This window comes from Labrus bergylta, chromosome 13 (assembly GCF_963930695.1).
Source record: "Labrus bergylta chromosome 13, fLabBer1.1, whole genome shotgun sequence".
Taxonomy (NCBI): Eukaryota; Metazoa; Chordata; class Actinopteri; order Labriformes; family Labridae; genus Labrus; species Labrus bergylta.
Window position 1 is genome coordinate 20,592,008 of NC_089207.1, and position 18,403 is coordinate 20,610,410.

Here is an 18,403-nt window from a genome sequence, read left to right on the forward strand (position 1 = left end):
ACACAAAGGCATTAGACTGGCCCGCAGCCTTCACATTTCTAACATTCATCCTTCCTTGAATAGTCAAAGAGGAGGACGAACACAAACTAGCAGAGAGACAGAGAGGCAGGGACGACTCGGGCTGTGGAGCATATTGCTGACCTGCTGAATAAAGATATTCACGCTTTGGGGTTCTCTTTCTGCTAGCGAGGAGGAATAACTGGCTCTCTCACACACAAACACACACACACACACACACAAGGCACCACGAGGACTGTCAACAAGCTGTGAAAAGGAATGATAAAAAAAGTTTGTGTGTCGTTTATTCAGCCGACATTCAAGAGACAAGTCATTTATCGGAGCTGAAATGTGTGAAAAATGAGAGGAACATTTTCCATCCTGGTCTCAAAGTTTGTCATCAACATCTCCTGCCCCCCGTAATGGAAAAAACTAAAGAGAACAAAGAGCGCTGGAGTCAGAGGACTTCATGTGAAATGTCCAAACTATTTTTAAAGTTTCTAAGAAAGATTTATTTCAGCCACAACTTGAACTACAAACTGAATTTATTGTTCTTTCTCAGCTCGTTAAAAAAAAGGAGGCGAGAGGGAGGCACAAAAGGTTGTTGTTTTTTTTTTTAATACCTGCAAAGAAAGAGGCGTCTGCTCACATAATGATATCACTCTGTGGCCTTTTACCTCTGAACTTCTCACCCAGACAGAACGCAAAGAATGCACACATGCACACAATGCTAATTCCACCGGAATGCCCGCTGCATTTGTGGCAGCCCCGAGGCCTATATTTGCTCCGAGGGACGCACTTTCTTCCCTTTCTTTGTTTCTTCCCCCAAAATCAAAACTGACACGCCAAGTGGAATGACATACTAATTTGGGTGCAGTTCTAAAATGGAAGAGGTTTCATGCTCTGGCTCTGTGAGAAAGGTATTTTTTTTTTTTTAAAAGCAAATGAAAGAAATGACTTGTTGGGTTTGATCCTTATATAGCAGGAGAGCTCTGCCTGGAAGCAAACTCAACTATGTCTATACATAGCATGATATTATGAAAAAGAAAATATTCTCAGCAGTGTTTATGTTTATGTTTATGTTTGCTGTCAAAGCTAAAAGAAATCTCCATGCACATCAGACTCAAGCAAAGGTTTTCTGCTTCAACCAAATCGGCTTTGTTTTGTCTTCACGGGGATTCTATTCAGGCCAAATGGTGATCAAATGGCACTGAATACTCAGTGACATTAACATATCAACTCACAACATATCGGCTATGTGTGACACACAGACATTTGGTCTGGAGTATAGGTGCGCTTAGAGCCACCTCAGCAGAAATTCACCTTAAAATTGTCGTTTTTAGTGTCTTTAAACGAGTTCAAACCGTGAATGAGCGCGTCAGCACACAGATGGTCGTGACAGTCAAGAGGCTAGAAGGCCGAGCGTGCTGCATGCAGACACCCAGAGCTCTGTCCTGCACCCAAACGCAGCAAATCCTCCTTCCACATATCCTCAATTACGTGACACAACAGACAAACAATGCGTGAGCGCGCACGGGTACGCACGCCACAAGTTAACGCTCATTTCCAGCAGTTAAACGACACAACAATAGACACCTGTTAGACCATCATAACGTCTCCATTGTGAGACATTCAGGGTGGGGAAAGAAAAAAAAACGGGCTTCAAAGAGGGGCTTTCTGCCTGTACCAGCGCCAAAAGCGGAATTATTGAGCGAGTTGAGAGTTTGGCCGTGACGAAACGGCCACAAAGAGGGGCGCCCCCCGCCGGGCTGAGAGCAGGGTGTCGAGGAGGAGAAAGACACCTTTTTATCAGCAGAAAAAAAAAAGAGTTCAACCGCCTTTCTTGGCCTGTTGAAATATTCAGGAGGCGAGTGGAGGGAGTCGATGATCTTGAATGGGTGGAAGGGATACTCAAAAAGGCAGGAAAGGGAGAAAAACATCTTCGAGGGGCCCGTGTGAGCGCCTGATTTCTTCATAATCACCCACCGGCGGTCAAACCGCAAAGGACTGAAATGTACATATCCGCTTCTACATCCAGGGGCACAACATGGTTGGAGAGAGGCGGATTTACTCAATGTTTTCATCTCACAAACAATATTCCCAGCCTAATCTGCCCTCAAATGAGCTCATTGTTTGCTTGGTTATTTAATTATTTGCACACAAAGTGTTGGGAGCCGAGCAGAGCATCAGAGGCCCGGAGCGGGAGCGTCCCAGCAGCAGCTCCATGAAGCCTCCGCCTAGCTCGTCATGTTTCCATTTTCTCTTCAATTCCTCTCATTAATACAACCATCAGAAGGGAGGATAAAAATAACATCCAATAATATTTGATCCTCTACAAACACAACTGTGAGGGAATGAAAGGGAATGCTAATGAGCTCAAAACGGCTTCAAAGCTCTGCTATTTTTACCAGACCTGTTACAGCCCGGTGTGATTTATGAGACGCCCGCTCCAAGTTATTATTGAGGGAGGAGGCGAAGCGGAAAGTCACCTTAAAAATCAATTTTAGAGCGCTCAAACACGATGGGCCATTATTCCAAAAAAACTACAGAAATAAACAATAAATAACAAATAAACAGTTAATTGCTCAAACTGCCGTGCAGTCTCCTTGTGAGGCGGGTTTGTAATGTTGAGTGGCACCAGAACGCACGGCCGAGCGGGGCCTCGCCGTCCACTGCGCGCACAGGCTACGTATTCCCCAACGGCGACGCACACGAACAGCAAATCTATCAGTTATGCACTAAAACAACGAGCAGCGATACAGTTTTCTGATTCTTGACACATGTTTGGATGATGTCTCCATTATTTTTGTATGATCCTATGTGGCTGCTTACAGGAATAAACACTGAGTGTGTGCCTAAATGGTGTGTGTGTGTGTGTGTGTGACGGGTGAGCGGGTATGTAGGATTTTAAATAATGTACTCTGGGAAATTCGGCAAACCAAAGATGAACAAGACTGTTTTTATTTAGATGAGATGAGCAGGCGAGGATGGATTTAAATTTCAAACCACGCAACTGCACCAACTCTTTGTTCCAGAAAATGTATGCTGGACTGAAGAGCTGTTTCTAAAATACGCATTCATCTCAGCTTCGGTTATTTTACACACACAAGCCTGAGGCGGCGAGCAAAGCAACATTAAAGTGGCTGATTTTTCTACGGAGTCTGGCATGAGTCCGTCTCCACACGGGAGAGCGTACACTGCGCTACGGGGGCCAGTAATCAGCGCGGCTTGTGTGCTCCACTTACTTGGTATTTGTTGTGTTCCAGTAGATGGACTCCAGGATGAGCGCCCGGCACAGGTCCACTTTGAAGGCAATAAACAAAACTCCGAAATAATATCTCCACATCGAGTCCCCCATGGTGCAGCCTGCGCGCCTCCGGGTCGGTGCTCAATCCTCCTCCAAATAAAAAAAAAATATGTCCACAAAAATAAAGGACAAGCGTTCCGCGGCAACTGCTTCACCTTATATCCCGATCCAGAGGGGATACGCACGGACCACAAACCCCGGTCAGACGCACGAGAGCATCTCCAGAAGAGAGACCTGCTCCAAAAACCAAGGGCGCACAGCAGCAGTTCATTCAGCAGACAGTGCGTGGATATTCTCCCGTGTTCAGAGCGCAGGATTCAACCCGCTGTTATACATCCCTCAGAGAGAAAAAAGTGGCGGTGTCCGAGGCGGAGCGGGCGGCAGATGGAAATCAATACAAATATAAATCCCCTGCGTGATAGTCCAGCAGTGCAGCCAAAATCCAGATCAGCAGCAGCAGCAGCAGCAGCAGCAGAGAAAAGCACAGAGATGGCTGGTGGTGGAATGGTGAGATATTCCCCTTTCAGCTGGTGGTGAGCAACAAACTGTGGGTGACAGCAGCAGAAAAATGAGAGGGGCGAAACAATGAGGTCGGATGGTCAAAATCAAGAAAATGATAAAATATGAGAATGAAAGAAATCAAAGGAGCTGGAATGGAAGTTCTCATACTAGTAGAGGTCCCCAAAACAATGCAGGCGCTGCGGCTGGCTCCCAGAGATCCGTCCCGCACACAGCGTATAGGGATGATGCCTCAACGCTGCTCCGAAACCTGGATGGAAAGTAACTGCAAGGGACCGCGACTATTTGGTAAGGCTTGTTTTGCCCAGGCTCCGCCCCCGGCCGCAGCTGATTGGTCCCTAGTCAGTAGGAGATCTGCTGTCAGTCAAGAAGGGCAACTGGTTCAGTGGTGACTCGTGGTGAGCGAACTGGGAGGAATTACGCACGAATCCCGTTTTTATTCAATAAGCAGGTGGAGGAAAAAAATACTAAATTACACTAAATAATAAAATAAATAATAGAATTAAATGCTTTACTGATGATTTACTTTGTCTAATTACACAAACAATGAGGGATTCCTCTTCATGTAAAATAAGCTTTTGTAACTTTAACAAAAAACTTTATATAAAAAACCCCCCCACAATTTTTACCCCTCACCCACAGATAATAACGATGACTTCTCGCGTGTTTTTGATTTCTGTAAACCCCCCCCACACACACACACACACACACACACACACATATTAAAACCATCGGGGGGACATTTGCTCACACACAGGGCTGTATAGTCACAGAGCCACAGAGCTGCATGTGGCTCCATTGAGTGCAATACAGTGCAGGTCAAGTTTTTCCGAAAGACACGAGCGCCCACTAGCGGATAAATCTTCTTTGAAGGGCTGAGACACATAAAGAGAAACTATCGAATATATTAGATTTCACTCCTAATTTAAACTTTAAAACTATACAGTTTAATTCAAATCTAATACAACAGAATATTGTGTGTATTTTAAATCATATAGTCACATGAAATGGAGGGAAATTCACATGTTCTGTTTACTTTAAAAAAAAAGTCACCATGCATTGTTCCACATTTAAGGAATAATCAAAATCAGTATTATCGACATCGCTCGGCCTCGCGCATTGTCCTCTTATTCAACATTATTTTAAGATGCACTAAAGGGCCTTCAGAGTCCTAATTGAAAGGGAACACATTGACACTTGGAGCAAACTGTGAACTTTTAGTGAATGGCCTCTAATTTGACGCGCACACCTCTCACTCTCCAGCTGCAGGTTATACAGCCCAGGGTGCGCGCGCGCAGGTAACGTGTGAACTTTTCACACTTTCCAACGACTTAATTCGATCAGGTGGTTCCTTTAGAGGCCGCCGCTGTGGATTGGGGGGCTGATTGTTTGCTTAGCTGATAATCACGATGGTAGGTTATAACACCGGGCAGATAATTGAGGGCTCCTATCTCTAACTCTTCTCTCCTTTTTCTCTTTTTGGAATCAACACCGAGGCGCAGCGAGCTTTCAACACACCGGCTGGATGTTTATTGCGGCAGCGTGAACTTTTTAGATTAATTTCATTCAGAGGCGGCTGAAAGGAAAATGTATTTAACAGACTGACATGTGCAGAAGCCCCTGCGGAACTTTCTCTAAATATTGAAGTGTTTGGGTTTCTTCCCTGGCTGCAGCCCAAGGAGAAATCCTTCAAAGGCATTAGACCTATAATATGTAGCCTTAGTGTTTCTATGGGGACGACTTGGATTGTCTGAAATAACTTTTCAGACAGATTTTGAAAGTAGTTTTCTTTTGCGGTTTTTCTTCTCCCTCTCTCTAGAATCTGTTCATGTGTTTGTGTGGAGTTTAAAAGTGGCTGAAAATGCCTCAGAAATATTTTAAATTCTGACCGAAGATATTATAGGATCATTTATCTGTTCGATTTTTAAAGGTTTAACATCTTTGTTCCAACTTAATATCACTCTTTAAATTAGTTTTTTTTTTGGTCCCTTCATTCGTCTCCGGGTGTGGATGACATCTCAGAGGAAGTTTTTTGAAGTTTCTATATATATTTTCTTTTAATTTGAATTTCTTCCTTCCTGCCTCGCGCGGTTTAAAAACACGTCAGTCATGCTGCCGTGGGACAGATTTTTTACGGAGCGTCTTTTCCTGCATATGTGCCCGATTCACTCTCTCTCACACACACACACACACACACACACACACACTTATCTGTGAATCTCAGAGCTTGACACTTGCAAACAGGAAAGACGTTGTAGCTCTTTAACAGTTGTTGACCCTGTGAGACTGATTTGATAAGTGCAGTCTCCTCAAACTGAATAATTGAATTAGGCTAAATGAAACGCAAAGACAGTTTGAAAATGTTTAAATTAAAGTCTATTAATGAGATGAGTTGATAATTATTATTATCAGAAGTAGCTCAAACAGCAAACTATCTGGCAGAGATTTCTCTTCAGCAAAATAAAAAAAAAATGTTATTTCCAAAATTCTTATAAATGTAAAATCTCTATTAAATAATTAAAAAGTTACACAGGGATTTTTTATAAAGAGGCCTTTGGTCTGTCAGAGGGGTTGGGGGGGGGGGGGGGGGGGGGGAGGCACAGAGAGCGCAGGCCGCGGGGCAGAGTGTTTATTCAGAGAGCGGAGAGCAGGAGCCGTCGGGCTCCTGAGGCCGGGGTCCGGGGGCGTCCTGATCCCACTCGGGAGTTCCAACTCCTCTTTAGGGGAAATCTGAGAGGTGTTGATGGACTTTGATGGCGTCTGTTTTGAAAGTACAGAAAACTAGGAGGTAGGCTTTGACTTGTTAAGAGAGAGATGAGAATAATGAGCTTTGTAAATTATTAATGACAAATATCCTGATCTTTAACTGAAAGGCGAAAAATCAAGTGTTGATTTGTATCTCGACATCATGTAAAGGAGGAAAACCTCAAAGATTTTCGAGGCTTGAAATGAAAGTGTTGTTTCCTCCAGAAGACAGAAAATGCTCTCCTGTTGTTGACCTAAAAACAATAATCCTAATATTTAATTTCCCACTGAACCAAAGCTATTCTCTATTTTCTTTTTATTTCAACATATATGACTAATTTGTTTGTTCATAACGAGTCCAGCTTTCTCTTTAAAATCACTTCATTAAAAAAAATACAAAACTGTAAAAAGGTTACACCCAATTCTGTCATTATGCTTCTTTTCTTTTGTTTAACAGTGTTAACAGGCCTGGGCGATAAAATGATAACGAACTATCGCGATATTTTTTTAATTTTTCTCACTATAAACATAACTCACGTTTGATGGATTCGAACCTTTAATTACACCCGATGACATGATGTGAGGCTACAACAGTCAACACCACAAACCTTTTTCCACCGGTTGAAACAAAATGACCCCTTAGACCACACCGAAGAAATGACTAAACAAACGAGACTTAGACCTTCACCCTCAGTGGTCCCTCAGTAAGCACCGGTCCGGTAATATGTGACTCCCCAGCAGCAAAACTGTCACATCAGAGGTTTTTCCAGCTACGTGCACTGAGCTTATGAAGGTGAAATTCTCCTGTATTCGAGTAGAGTTTGTCATGTTCTGATAGAAAAGAATAATCAAACCACAATAAACCATCTGGTGTCTTCAACTTAACTCAGGAGCAAAAATCAGATTTGGAAAAAATGATTTAATATTCATTGTGATAATTATCAATATCAACTGATATGAGAAGTTTTAGTCATATCTTCCAGTCTTTTTTTAAAATATAACTATACCATTTTTTATCACACATAAAATATAGTTTTATTTCTGCACGACTCAGAAGTGTTTCCTCCCCTCCCACTTTGTCATGTTTAAAATGTACAGATCCATTCAAATAGATTTGATACAGTTACACGTAAAGGACCAACACTAACCACTGTGAGCAGTAAATATAGTCGGTTTTATTAGTGTTTATTTTACTTTAGCTTTCCTTCTCCCGGTCTTTGATAATGAACTGACCTACTCCACTGCACTCTGATCCTGAAAGGTCAAAGGTCACGGTATCATGTAAGGCCGTGGAGGCTGGATGTATAAATGCGTGTCTGAGACAATAATTACATACAAACTATTTATTTTAAGTCATAATGTTCTAGTACTCACAATCAAGATCAAGAGCACTTTTTGAAGGTCTCGTCTCAGAATCATAAAGCAGTTGTACTCGGTCTCGTCTCAGCCTCATACTGGGCGGACTCCAGATTTAAAATTAAGACCACCACTGAGAGGCTATTTTTCCATGTGATCACTGTGAGTAGAAGGAAAACACTTATTTCTAAAAGAACAAATAGCTTCCAATTTACAATTTCCCCCAGTTACAGCCGCAGCATTCCCGGTGTTACGGTCTAAGTGAGTGACACATCCGCTGCACACAAGACGAGGATTTTTCAGTGACAGTTAGGGTCTTGGCTTTTATCCCTAAATGTCATGGTCTTGGAGCACTCTGGTCTCAGTTCTTGTGATCTTGACTACAATGATGGTTTTACCTGTAATGCTTAAGAACATAAAAACTAACTTGACTAACCAGCTGTCGACTTTTTAGTCTGCAGGCGGGTTTTGCAAAATGCTTAAAAGCCATAATAAGATTTTATTCCAGGTTATAAATCTGTAAAATGTGTTGTAATTCATTGGGGTGAAAATCTTTGCAGGGCTCGAGCATGACTCTGAAAAGAAACACTGAAGTGTGCGATTGTTCCTTAAAGCCCCTGGAAGTTAACGACGAGGGTTCGATGTGTTTTGACAGTTCCAATTGGATTGTTTGGAGTCCTCCATTAAACCTGACCCTCAGTGCAGCACTTACTGGAACCACTGAGTGTTTGTTGATGTTGTTTGTCATCAACTGTAATCCAATGAACAGGAGCCGGAGGAGGAGGGGAGGAGCGGGTGCGTCTGTGCTGATCTCTGGTTAGCCTTTGTCGCATCAGTCTTCACTTCACTGGAAACAAACTGAACGGCAGCAGCTGGAGTCTGAAAGTGGAGCTGATGAAGCAAATGTACAGTACAGGGACTTCATGCTAGTTTTCAAAAATGACCAACCCTGCTTTTAAGCAGCTGTAACTCGACTGTTGTTTAAATGTTTGTGGATGAATAAATAATGATGAATAAGAGCAGCGTGGTCAGATAGAGTGGAGGCATTCAATGGATTTATTCAACTGTTCAGTCCCTTGACAATCGGGGGGGAAATTACATGACAAATTTAAACTCCCACAATTTAGCAAAAAGTCTGTATACCCACCTGAGATCAGCACGGCAGCATCAACTACACACATTCCCTCACACACGCGCACACACACACTTTCTCATTCTCTCGTACTGCTGCTGACCTCAAACCTGATCTTACCTGAACTTGTCCATCCTCTACGAATCAAGCGAAGTCACCAAAGTTAATTCACTACGACAAAACTCGGGGACAGAGCACGTACTGTACGCTCGAGAGTTTCTCCCCCCCAAAAAAAACAGTCCCATTCAACTCGTAAGCATTACTGTGACTTTCTGATATTGGATCGATTTCATACAACTCAAGGGAACTGAAGAGGGGGAGGGGGTCAGTGGGAGTCAGCACATCACAGCAAGGCTATTAACATTACATCATACAGGAAGTGTCCTCTCTCACTCCTCCATAACCCCCACAGGGCCACTCGTCATAGACGGGACACTTATCCTGTCGGGAGGTTTGTGGTCAAGTCATGGGCAGCTTGGGTGTCGAGGTGGAGTCCACCTGCACGGCAAAAAAATGCTAATAAATCTAAACTCCAGATTGACTCTTTCCTCGCAGGACGTCATCCTTCTTGAGTCATTTTTTTTTTTTTTTTTTTTTTAAACGTAAAAAACAAACGGCGCCAGAGCGGAGAATATTTAACGGGGAACAGATCGCATGAGTGAAAGAAGTCAAGACGGTGGAAGACACAAACAAACCTGTCAGCTGGACGGGAAGTTCACTGTGCTTTTAAAGGCTGCGACAGCCACTTTGGAAACATTACTTTCAAAAAAGAAATCAAAACGGGAAACCACAGGACAACTCCCAAGCTGCACATGAGCGTTTACAGTAAGATGAACCAGACAGAGTCACATTTTTCTTCTAGATCGGGGGGGGGGGGCGACGTCTATTGTAGTTTGCTGGCTGTAAGGACATGTAAGAAGAAGAGCACAGGCGCACAGATACTCGCTGTTACACCAGAGTTAAGACTGAGGGGACATGTTATAGCATTCTACATCAAAAGTTCAAGTTCCCTAAAAAATAAAACCGAGGAAAAAAAAAAAAGCACAAACAAGAGTCATCTGTGCGGAGGGGGAGGAGGAAGTATGGTGGGGGAGGGGGGGGAGCAGTCAGGTCCTTCAAGGGGGAGAAGAGCTGCCTCCTCTTCAAGGCCGGGTAGATCAACATGGCTCCTCACAGGGACGTTTACACACAGGGTCACACCCCTTTTCCTCGGCATTCCTTCTGCACTTCCAAAACGAAGCGAGCGTTCTACAGAGGAGGTGGAGGAGGAGGAGTGCGGGGTCCGAATGATGAGGAGGGAGAGCAGGATTGGGAGACGAAGGCAGGACGCAGGGGGGGAGCAGTCTCATTCGGTGGCCTTGAGGGAGAAGGAGAGCTTGGGCCTGGACTTGCCCTTCCCGAGGATGATTTTCTGCTCCTCCTTCTGCTGTTTCTGACGGTCCTGCTCCAGCTTCATGCGCTCCTCGTGAATCTTTCTCTGCTCCTCCACAATACGCAACTGATCCTCGGCCTGTCGGATACACACACACACACAAACAAACAAACGAGGTCAGGCAGGGACAGAAAACAATAATCCTGCAAACCAAGAGCCCACACAGACTTGCTGGCATTTTCTTCACACCCCCCCCCCTTTAAGATTCAGCATTACACTGTCTGCGTTTCTTTTGTGTGCAGCTGTTAGCTCGCCTGAATCGAATAAACACCGTGCTGCAAATTAGTCAGACTTAAGCTCATATAGCCATGAGGAAAAACAAACCCAGTGGATTGTTAACCACGACTGATTAGCATCAATTCAAAGGCACTCAATAGAAGTGGCTCTTGCCAAAAGGACTATGAAGTTATTCGGTCATGTTGTGGTGAAAGCCTCAAGGTCTCAGTCTCTTGAGGATTGATGATGAAAGACACATTAGTGACTTTAACAGCACAAAGACAGAGGCATTACGTGTCCTTGTTTTCCTGCGACAAGCACTGACAGACTAAAAAGTCGGATGGTGATCAGTGGAGTTACCTTTTAAATTAACACTCATTTCTTTATTCGTATAATGTTAAAATGAGTTCGGCTTTGTTTACTGTTTTTGGAAAGTTGCATAAGAAAACCCACCACCCCCGATCGATCGACATAGTGAGCAAGGTATCATAGTGCTATATAACAAGCTAACTAGCTAATTAGCAGCTATGAGCCTGAATAAAGCTGACAGATTTCCATCTCAGGGACAGAGTTTTAAAGGGATTATGTTTAAACTCTTCTGAAATTAATGTTCAGGGTCCTCTCTGGAGGTTCCCTGCAAATTCAAAACCATCACCACAACTTGTGCTGACAGCAGTGTCTAAACAGGGAGTCCACTTTGTGTGCTTGCTTGTAAAGCTCAATAAGGCAAATAAAGGTATTTTATTTCTCTGGAATGTATCATCACAATGCTCCCTTACTCAGGCCTCGAATTCAAACTATTTTCGGAAGCCTCAAAAAACACACCGTGTGAATAAATACATGAATAAAACTGTGTGACGATTAGCTGACAAATAAAATCTTTAGTGAGGATCAGCTCTAAAAATCCCAAAAGTGACTCAGGGAGGAAAAACAACCTCATATTTGTGTTTTATATTCTGCAAGCACCGTTTTGTTTCTGACGACATATAGAGCGTTGCATTAAAGTGGATGAATGCTTGTAGTCATTTCATATGTGACCGAGGCAGCGTGCACAAGCGGCTAAATTGAGGGTTATGAATCCGACAGAAATGGTACAAATGCATCGAAAAAGAAGCAGAACAGCAGGGCGTACCAGTTTGGCCTGGGCATCGGCGATCTTGCGGTTATTCTCCTCCAGGATTTTTTCCAGCTCCTCCCGCTTAGATTTTTCTTCCTCCTAGACGGGTGACACAGTTCCATGTTAGCGCACGAACAGGCTAAAGCCACAAAGCATGTTATGTCCACGCATACACGCCCTCTAACTGTCTCACACACACACACACACACACACACTCTCGCCACCCCAGCACAGACACACACACAAAAAAAACTAACTTATTGCACCACAGAGAAGTTTGTTTAGCCTCTCGCACATAACCACACTGCGGCATTCTTTGCAGTCAGCTCAAATTGGTTTAAAAATACAAAAAAAAAAAAAAATGGGGCGAAAAGAATAAATAAACTGGGGGGAAATTAACCCGCTACTTTCCCCCCCTCCCTCTACTGCTGTTTAAAACCCTCCTAGAAATAAATTAACACTTTGGGCGCTCACATTAAAACTTAAAAACACATGAATTTAAAAGGGGGGGGGGGGGGGGTGGGGACCCACTCATCACACTCAGATAGAAGACAGATATAAATGACAGACAGTACAATCTAGAAGAAAATACATGTGCTGGTTTTTAAACATCATTATAAGCAAGAGAAAAAGGATACAAATAAAGGAGGGAATAGTTTTGGCTCACCAATGCACGTATACCTACGCATTTTCCTTGCCTGTGTACCTACACAACTGGTGAAAGCTTTCGGCATTAAACGGTTGAATATTTACTGTCTCGTCCGGACTGTGTGGCCCCTGCAGAGACAGAGAAGCGCTCCTGGGGTGGGTGGGTGGGTACGTAGGTATGAGGGGTATTCTGCCGTACCGCGCCCGCGGCATTCCTCTTTATAACTCTGATCTCTGTACCTCTTAGCCTGCAGCCACAGCTCAATCTTTTTTTTTTAATAGTTTTTTTGTTCCTTTCTTTACAGCGACTCAGACCCCACTGAGACGATAGCAGACTGAAGGAGAGTACAGTACAAAGTGGTGTCTGTGTGTGCTCGAGGAGGACCGGACCACGGTACACTTACAGTACAGGACATGAGTCACAGGCTGAGCTGAAAGGCTGCAGGCCAGCTCAGGTCAAGTGCTAGTTAGGAAGGTTGGTGAGATGTGTGTCCAAAATAAAAACAACACAAATGTATTTACAGATAAAAAAAATATCAAACGTGGCAGCAACCCTATAGGAGAAGCAGGTCGTGAGTACAAAACACAGAACATTTGTTTCTCTGAGGAGAAAAAGATCTTTAAATCATAAATATGAGAAAAAATATGAACAGATCAAAAGGTTAGACCTGAGAAAGTTAACCTCGTCAGACAGTAAACAGGAAATGTAGCAGTCCATTATGTGTAAAAAAAAAAAAAAGGGGGGGTGGGGGGTGGGCTGGTAAAGAAAACCTGTGCGGGACAAACTGTCTGTGAGTCAAAAAACAACATTTTCTACACATTCAATTTGATCTTAAATATCAGAGTATAAGAGACATGGACCTCCACTGGTGTTCCTAAAACTCCTGTCAGAGTCAAGATTGATCGGCTGCCTTGTCGATGACATTGTGGGCATCTCGCTGAAAGCTTCTTCAGCAGAATACTTGTTCTAGGTCCTACACACTGTAACACTGTCCGTGGCTGAGAGTCAGAGGATCAGACAGAGCAGAATGGTAGCATGCAGACAGAGCATAAGGCAGGAGAGAGATGACCGATAAAGACCAGGAGGTGCCATTGGACTACATTTCTCACCCTATTAGTACCGAGCCACTGGCTGCTCCATGTGCAAGTTGGGGTCACTAGGCTTTAGCTGCCCCCTCTCGTTCACAATACATTATGACTGTAGTGTAAACAAATCCCATTTTCTTAATGACGCCCAGGGAGGCGGGGCGCAGACTGCTGTCTACCTTTATTCTCTCTAAGCCTGTGCTTACTTTGAAGAGACCGAAGATGGTTCCTCTAAGAACGTAAGACCCTTACAGGAAGGGGCTTCGTATCAGAAATAATGAAAAGCCAGGCATACATATAATATATAATATTTTCAGAAGGGGCTGTAAGATTTAGACATTGGGGACGCTTGAAAGTTGTCAGTGATGTACAGAGACTGTAAAACAAAAGTGTCACCTTAAAGGAAAAAGATTAAAGACATCAACAAAGATGCTTACAACTCGGAAAGCAAAAGATCAAACCAATCCAGGGGATCAAAAACATGAAATCAGTCCTTTTTGTTACCCTGCCATGGCAAACACTGTCACTAGAAATTCATGAACTACCCTCCAGATGACAAGTTTATGGTGGCAAAATTTAGGCTCCATATTTTAGCGTTGAACAACTCATTAACCACAAAAAAAGGGAGAGATGTTTTTTTTTCTTTAGCATGCATCTATCTGCTTTAGCTACTGTCTGTCCATGCAGAAAAAAAGGATGGTTATAGTGTGTTAAATCTGGATTCATCATTTCCCTGCTGAAAGGCTATTTTCCAGCCCTGAACCTCTCTCCCTGCATTTAAGTTTCCACAATGGCTAGATCCCTTCGTAAAAATCAGTCAGGAGAGCTAGGAGGTCCCTCCACCATCCTAACATCTCCTGTAGTGAGACACCAGTCAGAGCAGGGTGATTGGGGTTTTAGGCATTGGGGAGGCATTTAGGGAAGGAAGGGGGCTTCGTTCCAAACGACCGAGCGTTACCTCTCTGGCCTTTTGAGCTGCCAACTCGGCCTGCCGCTGCCTCTCCAGCTCCTCCAGCAGCTGCCGCTCCATAATACGCTTCGCCTCCTCGACGCGCCGCAGCACCTCTCGTTCGATCTCGTCTTTCCGCTTCTCCAGTTCCTCCTCCACCCGCTTGGCCACAAGCTCCTCCACCCGCCGTGCTGTCTCCTCCTCGATCAGCTTCTCCTCGATCTCCTGCTGCCGGCTGGAGGAGGGAAGGACAGTAGACATACAGAATTCAATTTAAGTTGTTGTTAAAGCATGCAAGTTGGTGTTGCCTTCATGCATTTGAACTACTCCATCTCAGCAGGGACGACCACAAAGCCATAAAATTATGGGTCACTGTGGTCACTCCCTATTGAGAGTTTGAGCCTGCACAAGAGAATGGTTCAGGCTGGGTAATTCAAAATGCAATCCTGCTAAAATCTTGTTGAAATGGTAAAAGCAGATGACGCATAAGTGTGGAGGGTAGATGAAGATCTGTATGGAGCCTGTGCTTAAACTCCTTCACATAATTGTAAATAATCATCGCCTTTCATCCAAGTCACTCATATGTATTATATGCTAAGCTATTGTTGCTTAAGGCAAATCCCAGGTTAGCTGCATATAACTCAGTCCAGCAATAACACATGTGACTATATCAGCCTCAAGCCCCTGTAGGAATGCATGAGCTAAGCAGCTGACTGACAGTGATGGTTACCTGCCATCATGTCTGCTTGTTGAAACAACTTTTAAATTGTTCTTTTTGGTCTTTAAATGCACTCTGAACAGGAAGCTATCAAGAGTAGGGAGTCATGTTGTCACATTGCTTCTGGCACAACTGTAAACAGACAACGTACCCTCCCTGGATTTGATTTCACTCTGTGAGCCAATGGGAAACCAGAGATCTTACCCAGCACAGGCCCAAGTCCTTCCTTATCTACCAAGTCTCAGTGACATGATATTTACATTTGTATGCCTGGTTAAGTGGCCCTGCAGCTATTACGCAGGAACAGAGAACCACTTAGAAGGCCAGGTGTGGTGCAGTGGCTCAGATCTCAGGTGTCTGTGTGCCCCTGGCCACCACACACACTTTCACAATGGCAGCTTCCCTGTCCCAACAGACCCGAACCTGCCAGAAGACAATAAACAGGTCGTGGTCTTAATGTGACACCACTGAAGTACTTTTATGATGCACAGAATTGACAGGGCTGCACTTAACAGCAACTCCTCAAGCAGCAAATTCCCTGCTGAATCAGCTGATCTGACAATCTCTCAATGGACCGCTTATCTGCATGCAAACTAAAAGCATGCTTTTCCGCAGCATGCATGCAATATGTTAAATGGTTGAAAGTTTTCACTGATAATACTGAGTGAAAGGGAACTGTGACATGTGCACTGCTTTATGTAAGACTGCAACTATATTCTTTTAAAGGTCTCCTTAAATACCTTAGACCAACTGTGAAGAACTTGAATGTTGTGTTGATTTTGGCAGCCTCTTTAGACAGGATCTTAACGCTCTGTTGATCCTGTCCTGTACCTCTATGGAAACTAATCTTTAAAGATAAATCTCCTCATTCTAACTGGCTAACATACCAATTTGCAAGGCAAATGTTAAAAAGAGTGTTCAGGTGTGCTTTCACACTTGCACCAAACTCGTTGAGCTGCATGCGTGAATGCAATCAGCCGAATGAATCACTCTGACTTTACCAGTAATTTTCCCTGCCGTGTGGTGGACACTGAAGCTTCAGTGTTTATCCAGCTCTGCATCAGTCTGTAAACCTTTCTGTGTTCTAACCTCTCTCCATTTTTCAAAAGCATCTCCAATATTGATCCTAGTTTGAGCACGTTTCTGCTCGTGGAGCTTATTAGAAACATGCAGAGGCTTTTTAGGTCGGGTACAATCACTTCTATCTGAACCAGTTCTCTTGCCCGCTTCCATCACTGCACCACCTGTTGGTTTGACCTGATAACTGCTCTCATATCTGGCAAACTGAGGGGCGTCCAAAACAGCCATTTTGGGATGCCTTAAACCCACCTACCTTCTCTGGTCCAAACAAATCCAGATCATTCAGGACCAGAATCTAAAGTTAGAAGTACATGTACAGCTCTGCAAAGTATGTTTACATGCATTCAAACACTTGAGATTAGTTGACACTTTTTTTTTGTTTGGGCCTATTTATGGTGGATTTCTTGGCTTTGAAAACTTGCAGCTGCAACACCACAATAACTCCCAGATTACATCTACATAGGTACATCTACCTATCTATCTATGAAACAAAACTGTAATTGAAAACAAAAAGTGAAAAATCCAGAAGGTTTCTGATCTTCCTTAAGAAACAGTCGTTCTCCTAAAAAGATGAGCCGGTCCCTTGGGTGCAGCTTTCAGCTCTGACAGGGATATGTATCGCTCCTGTATCAAGGCCCTGTTAGCATGCTACGTTGGCTACCTTGTTAGCATTAGCTTCGCTCTATATGACCACTGTACACAACTAGCCTAGTTAGCATTTAGCTAAGCACAAATCCCACTTGAAATCCGCCAAGGTTATACAACACAGGCGAGCATCGAGTCTCAAATAAAGTTACACTCACATTTTCCGCTGTCTTTCCATCTCGGCCCGTCTCTCTTCCTCTTCCTTTCTCTGCTTCTCGTCCAGCGCGTTTCTTTTGCTCAGCGTCCTGCCGAAGATGTCGATCCGCTCCGGCGGCGAGGCTGCTCTCTCTCTGCGGGCTGACGCTGTGGTCGACCGGGAACGAGAGCGAGATTCTCTGCGACGGTTCCTTTTAGCCTCCCGGGACTTGGACCGCTTCTTGGACCGCTCCCTGTCTTTAGACCGCGACCGAGACCGGCTTCGTTTCTTGCTGTGCTTGCTGCCTTTCGAGTGTTTGGACCGGGACGAGCTGCGGCTCCGTGAGCGGCCCATGTTTGACCACCAACCTGCTGTGCCTTTATGACTAAAATGTGAGCAGTGTCTTAACAAAACCACACCGGCTGCTTTTTCAAACGTGCCAGGTATGATTCCAGATGAAGTGTAGTTGCTCAAACACCTCTATTTAGCAGAAATAATCATGCGAATCGGTTGTTATTTTCCCCTACGGACTCACTACAAAGAAAGATGGCGGCTCGTCGAGTTTGTATTTTCCCAGCAGGCATTGCGGCTTTCGGCACTTTCCGGCGGTCTTCGGGATTGCCCAGTCAAATGCAGCCACAAGTGAAAGGTGAAGTCCAAAAACTTTCATGCAGGCTACTGTGTGAAAATAAATAGTTATATATTATATGAAAAAGTAATTTTGTTCTGGGGAGCGTCTGATATACTCTCTCTGTGTTTGTAGAAGTCTGTGATAAAAAAAGGCTGTATGATAGTGTGACTTTAAGAGGCCTATTTGCAGAAATTCAGTACTCCTACTTAAACTGCTTGGAAACCATGGAGACATTCAATAACTTTCCATATGCTAACTGAACAATAAAAAGTTGTCTACACAAGCAAACCTAAAACCTTTAACAAGCTCTGCTAACTGAGCTGTCATGCTGTCCTCACCTTTACCTTTCCAAACTTGTATTCCCAATCTCGCATTGTTATACATTTCCCTAAACAGATAATGTTTGGATGTTAATCTGTGTAGGCAACCCTCTAAACAAATCTGTATCCGATAGAAGTTGCGATCAGGCCTTGAAGCAGATTTGTATACTCTCTAACTTGTTTATTGATGTCCTCATTTTGTACAAAGTATGGCTAACTGTCCTTTATGGTGTAAATGTACAATTTAGTCTTTCCTGTCTTTGCTGTGCTCGACTTTTCTTTAAAATAATTAAAAGCATCGTCTCTTATTAACCCCTGTCCTTATATGTGCATACATTTCAGAAAAAATGTTGCTCACAGTGTCAGTTG

The 18,403-nt window shown here is 43.7% G+C and overlaps 2 protein-coding genes across 2 annotated transcripts in view; both read right to left on the reverse strand.

Moving 5' to 3' along the window:
- efnb2a (ephrin-B2a) overlaps positions 1-4,091 on the reverse strand; it is a 31,633-nt gene extending 27,542 nt beyond the window's left edge. Inside the window, exons 1-2 of the mRNA XM_020635459.3 lie at positions 3,974-4,091; positions 3,243-3,849 (exon numbers count right to left, since the gene is read on the reverse strand). Coding sequence (XP_020491115.1) covers positions 3,243-3,355 — 113 coding nt within the window. The 5' untranslated portion in view covers positions 3,356-3,849; positions 3,974-4,091. The remainder of the gene's footprint in view (positions 1-3,242; positions 3,850-3,973) is intronic.
- A 4,868-nt stretch (positions 4,092-8,959) lies between these two features.
- On the reverse strand, positions 8,960-17,654 carry arglu1a (arginine and glutamate rich 1a). Its single transcript, XM_020635421.3, has 4 exons — positions 17,106-17,654; positions 14,514-14,739; positions 11,837-11,920; positions 8,960-10,566 (listed from the first exon to the last, which is right to left on the reverse strand). The coding sequence occupies exons 1-4, from the start codon at positions 17,435-17,437 to the stop codon at positions 10,402-10,404; spliced, it is 807 nt and encodes a 268-aa protein (XP_020491077.1). The 5' UTR covers positions 17,438-17,654; the 3' UTR covers positions 8,960-10,401.
- Between the last annotated feature and the right edge of the window lie 749 nt (positions 17,655-18,403).

Coding starts and splice junctions, on each gene's coding strand:
- arglu1a (XM_020635421.3), bottom strand. CDS start 17,437: ATGGGCCGCTCACGGAGCCGCAGCTCGTCCCGGTCCAAACACTCGAAA. Junction 11,921..14,513: donor CAGCTCAAAAGGCCAGAGAG/GTAACGCTCGGT, acceptor TCACCCGTCTAG/GAGGAAGAAAAATCTAAGCG. Junction 10,567..11,836: donor CCGATGCCCAGGCCAAACTG/GTACGCCCTGCT, acceptor TGTATCCGACAG/GCCGAGGATCAGTTGCGTAT.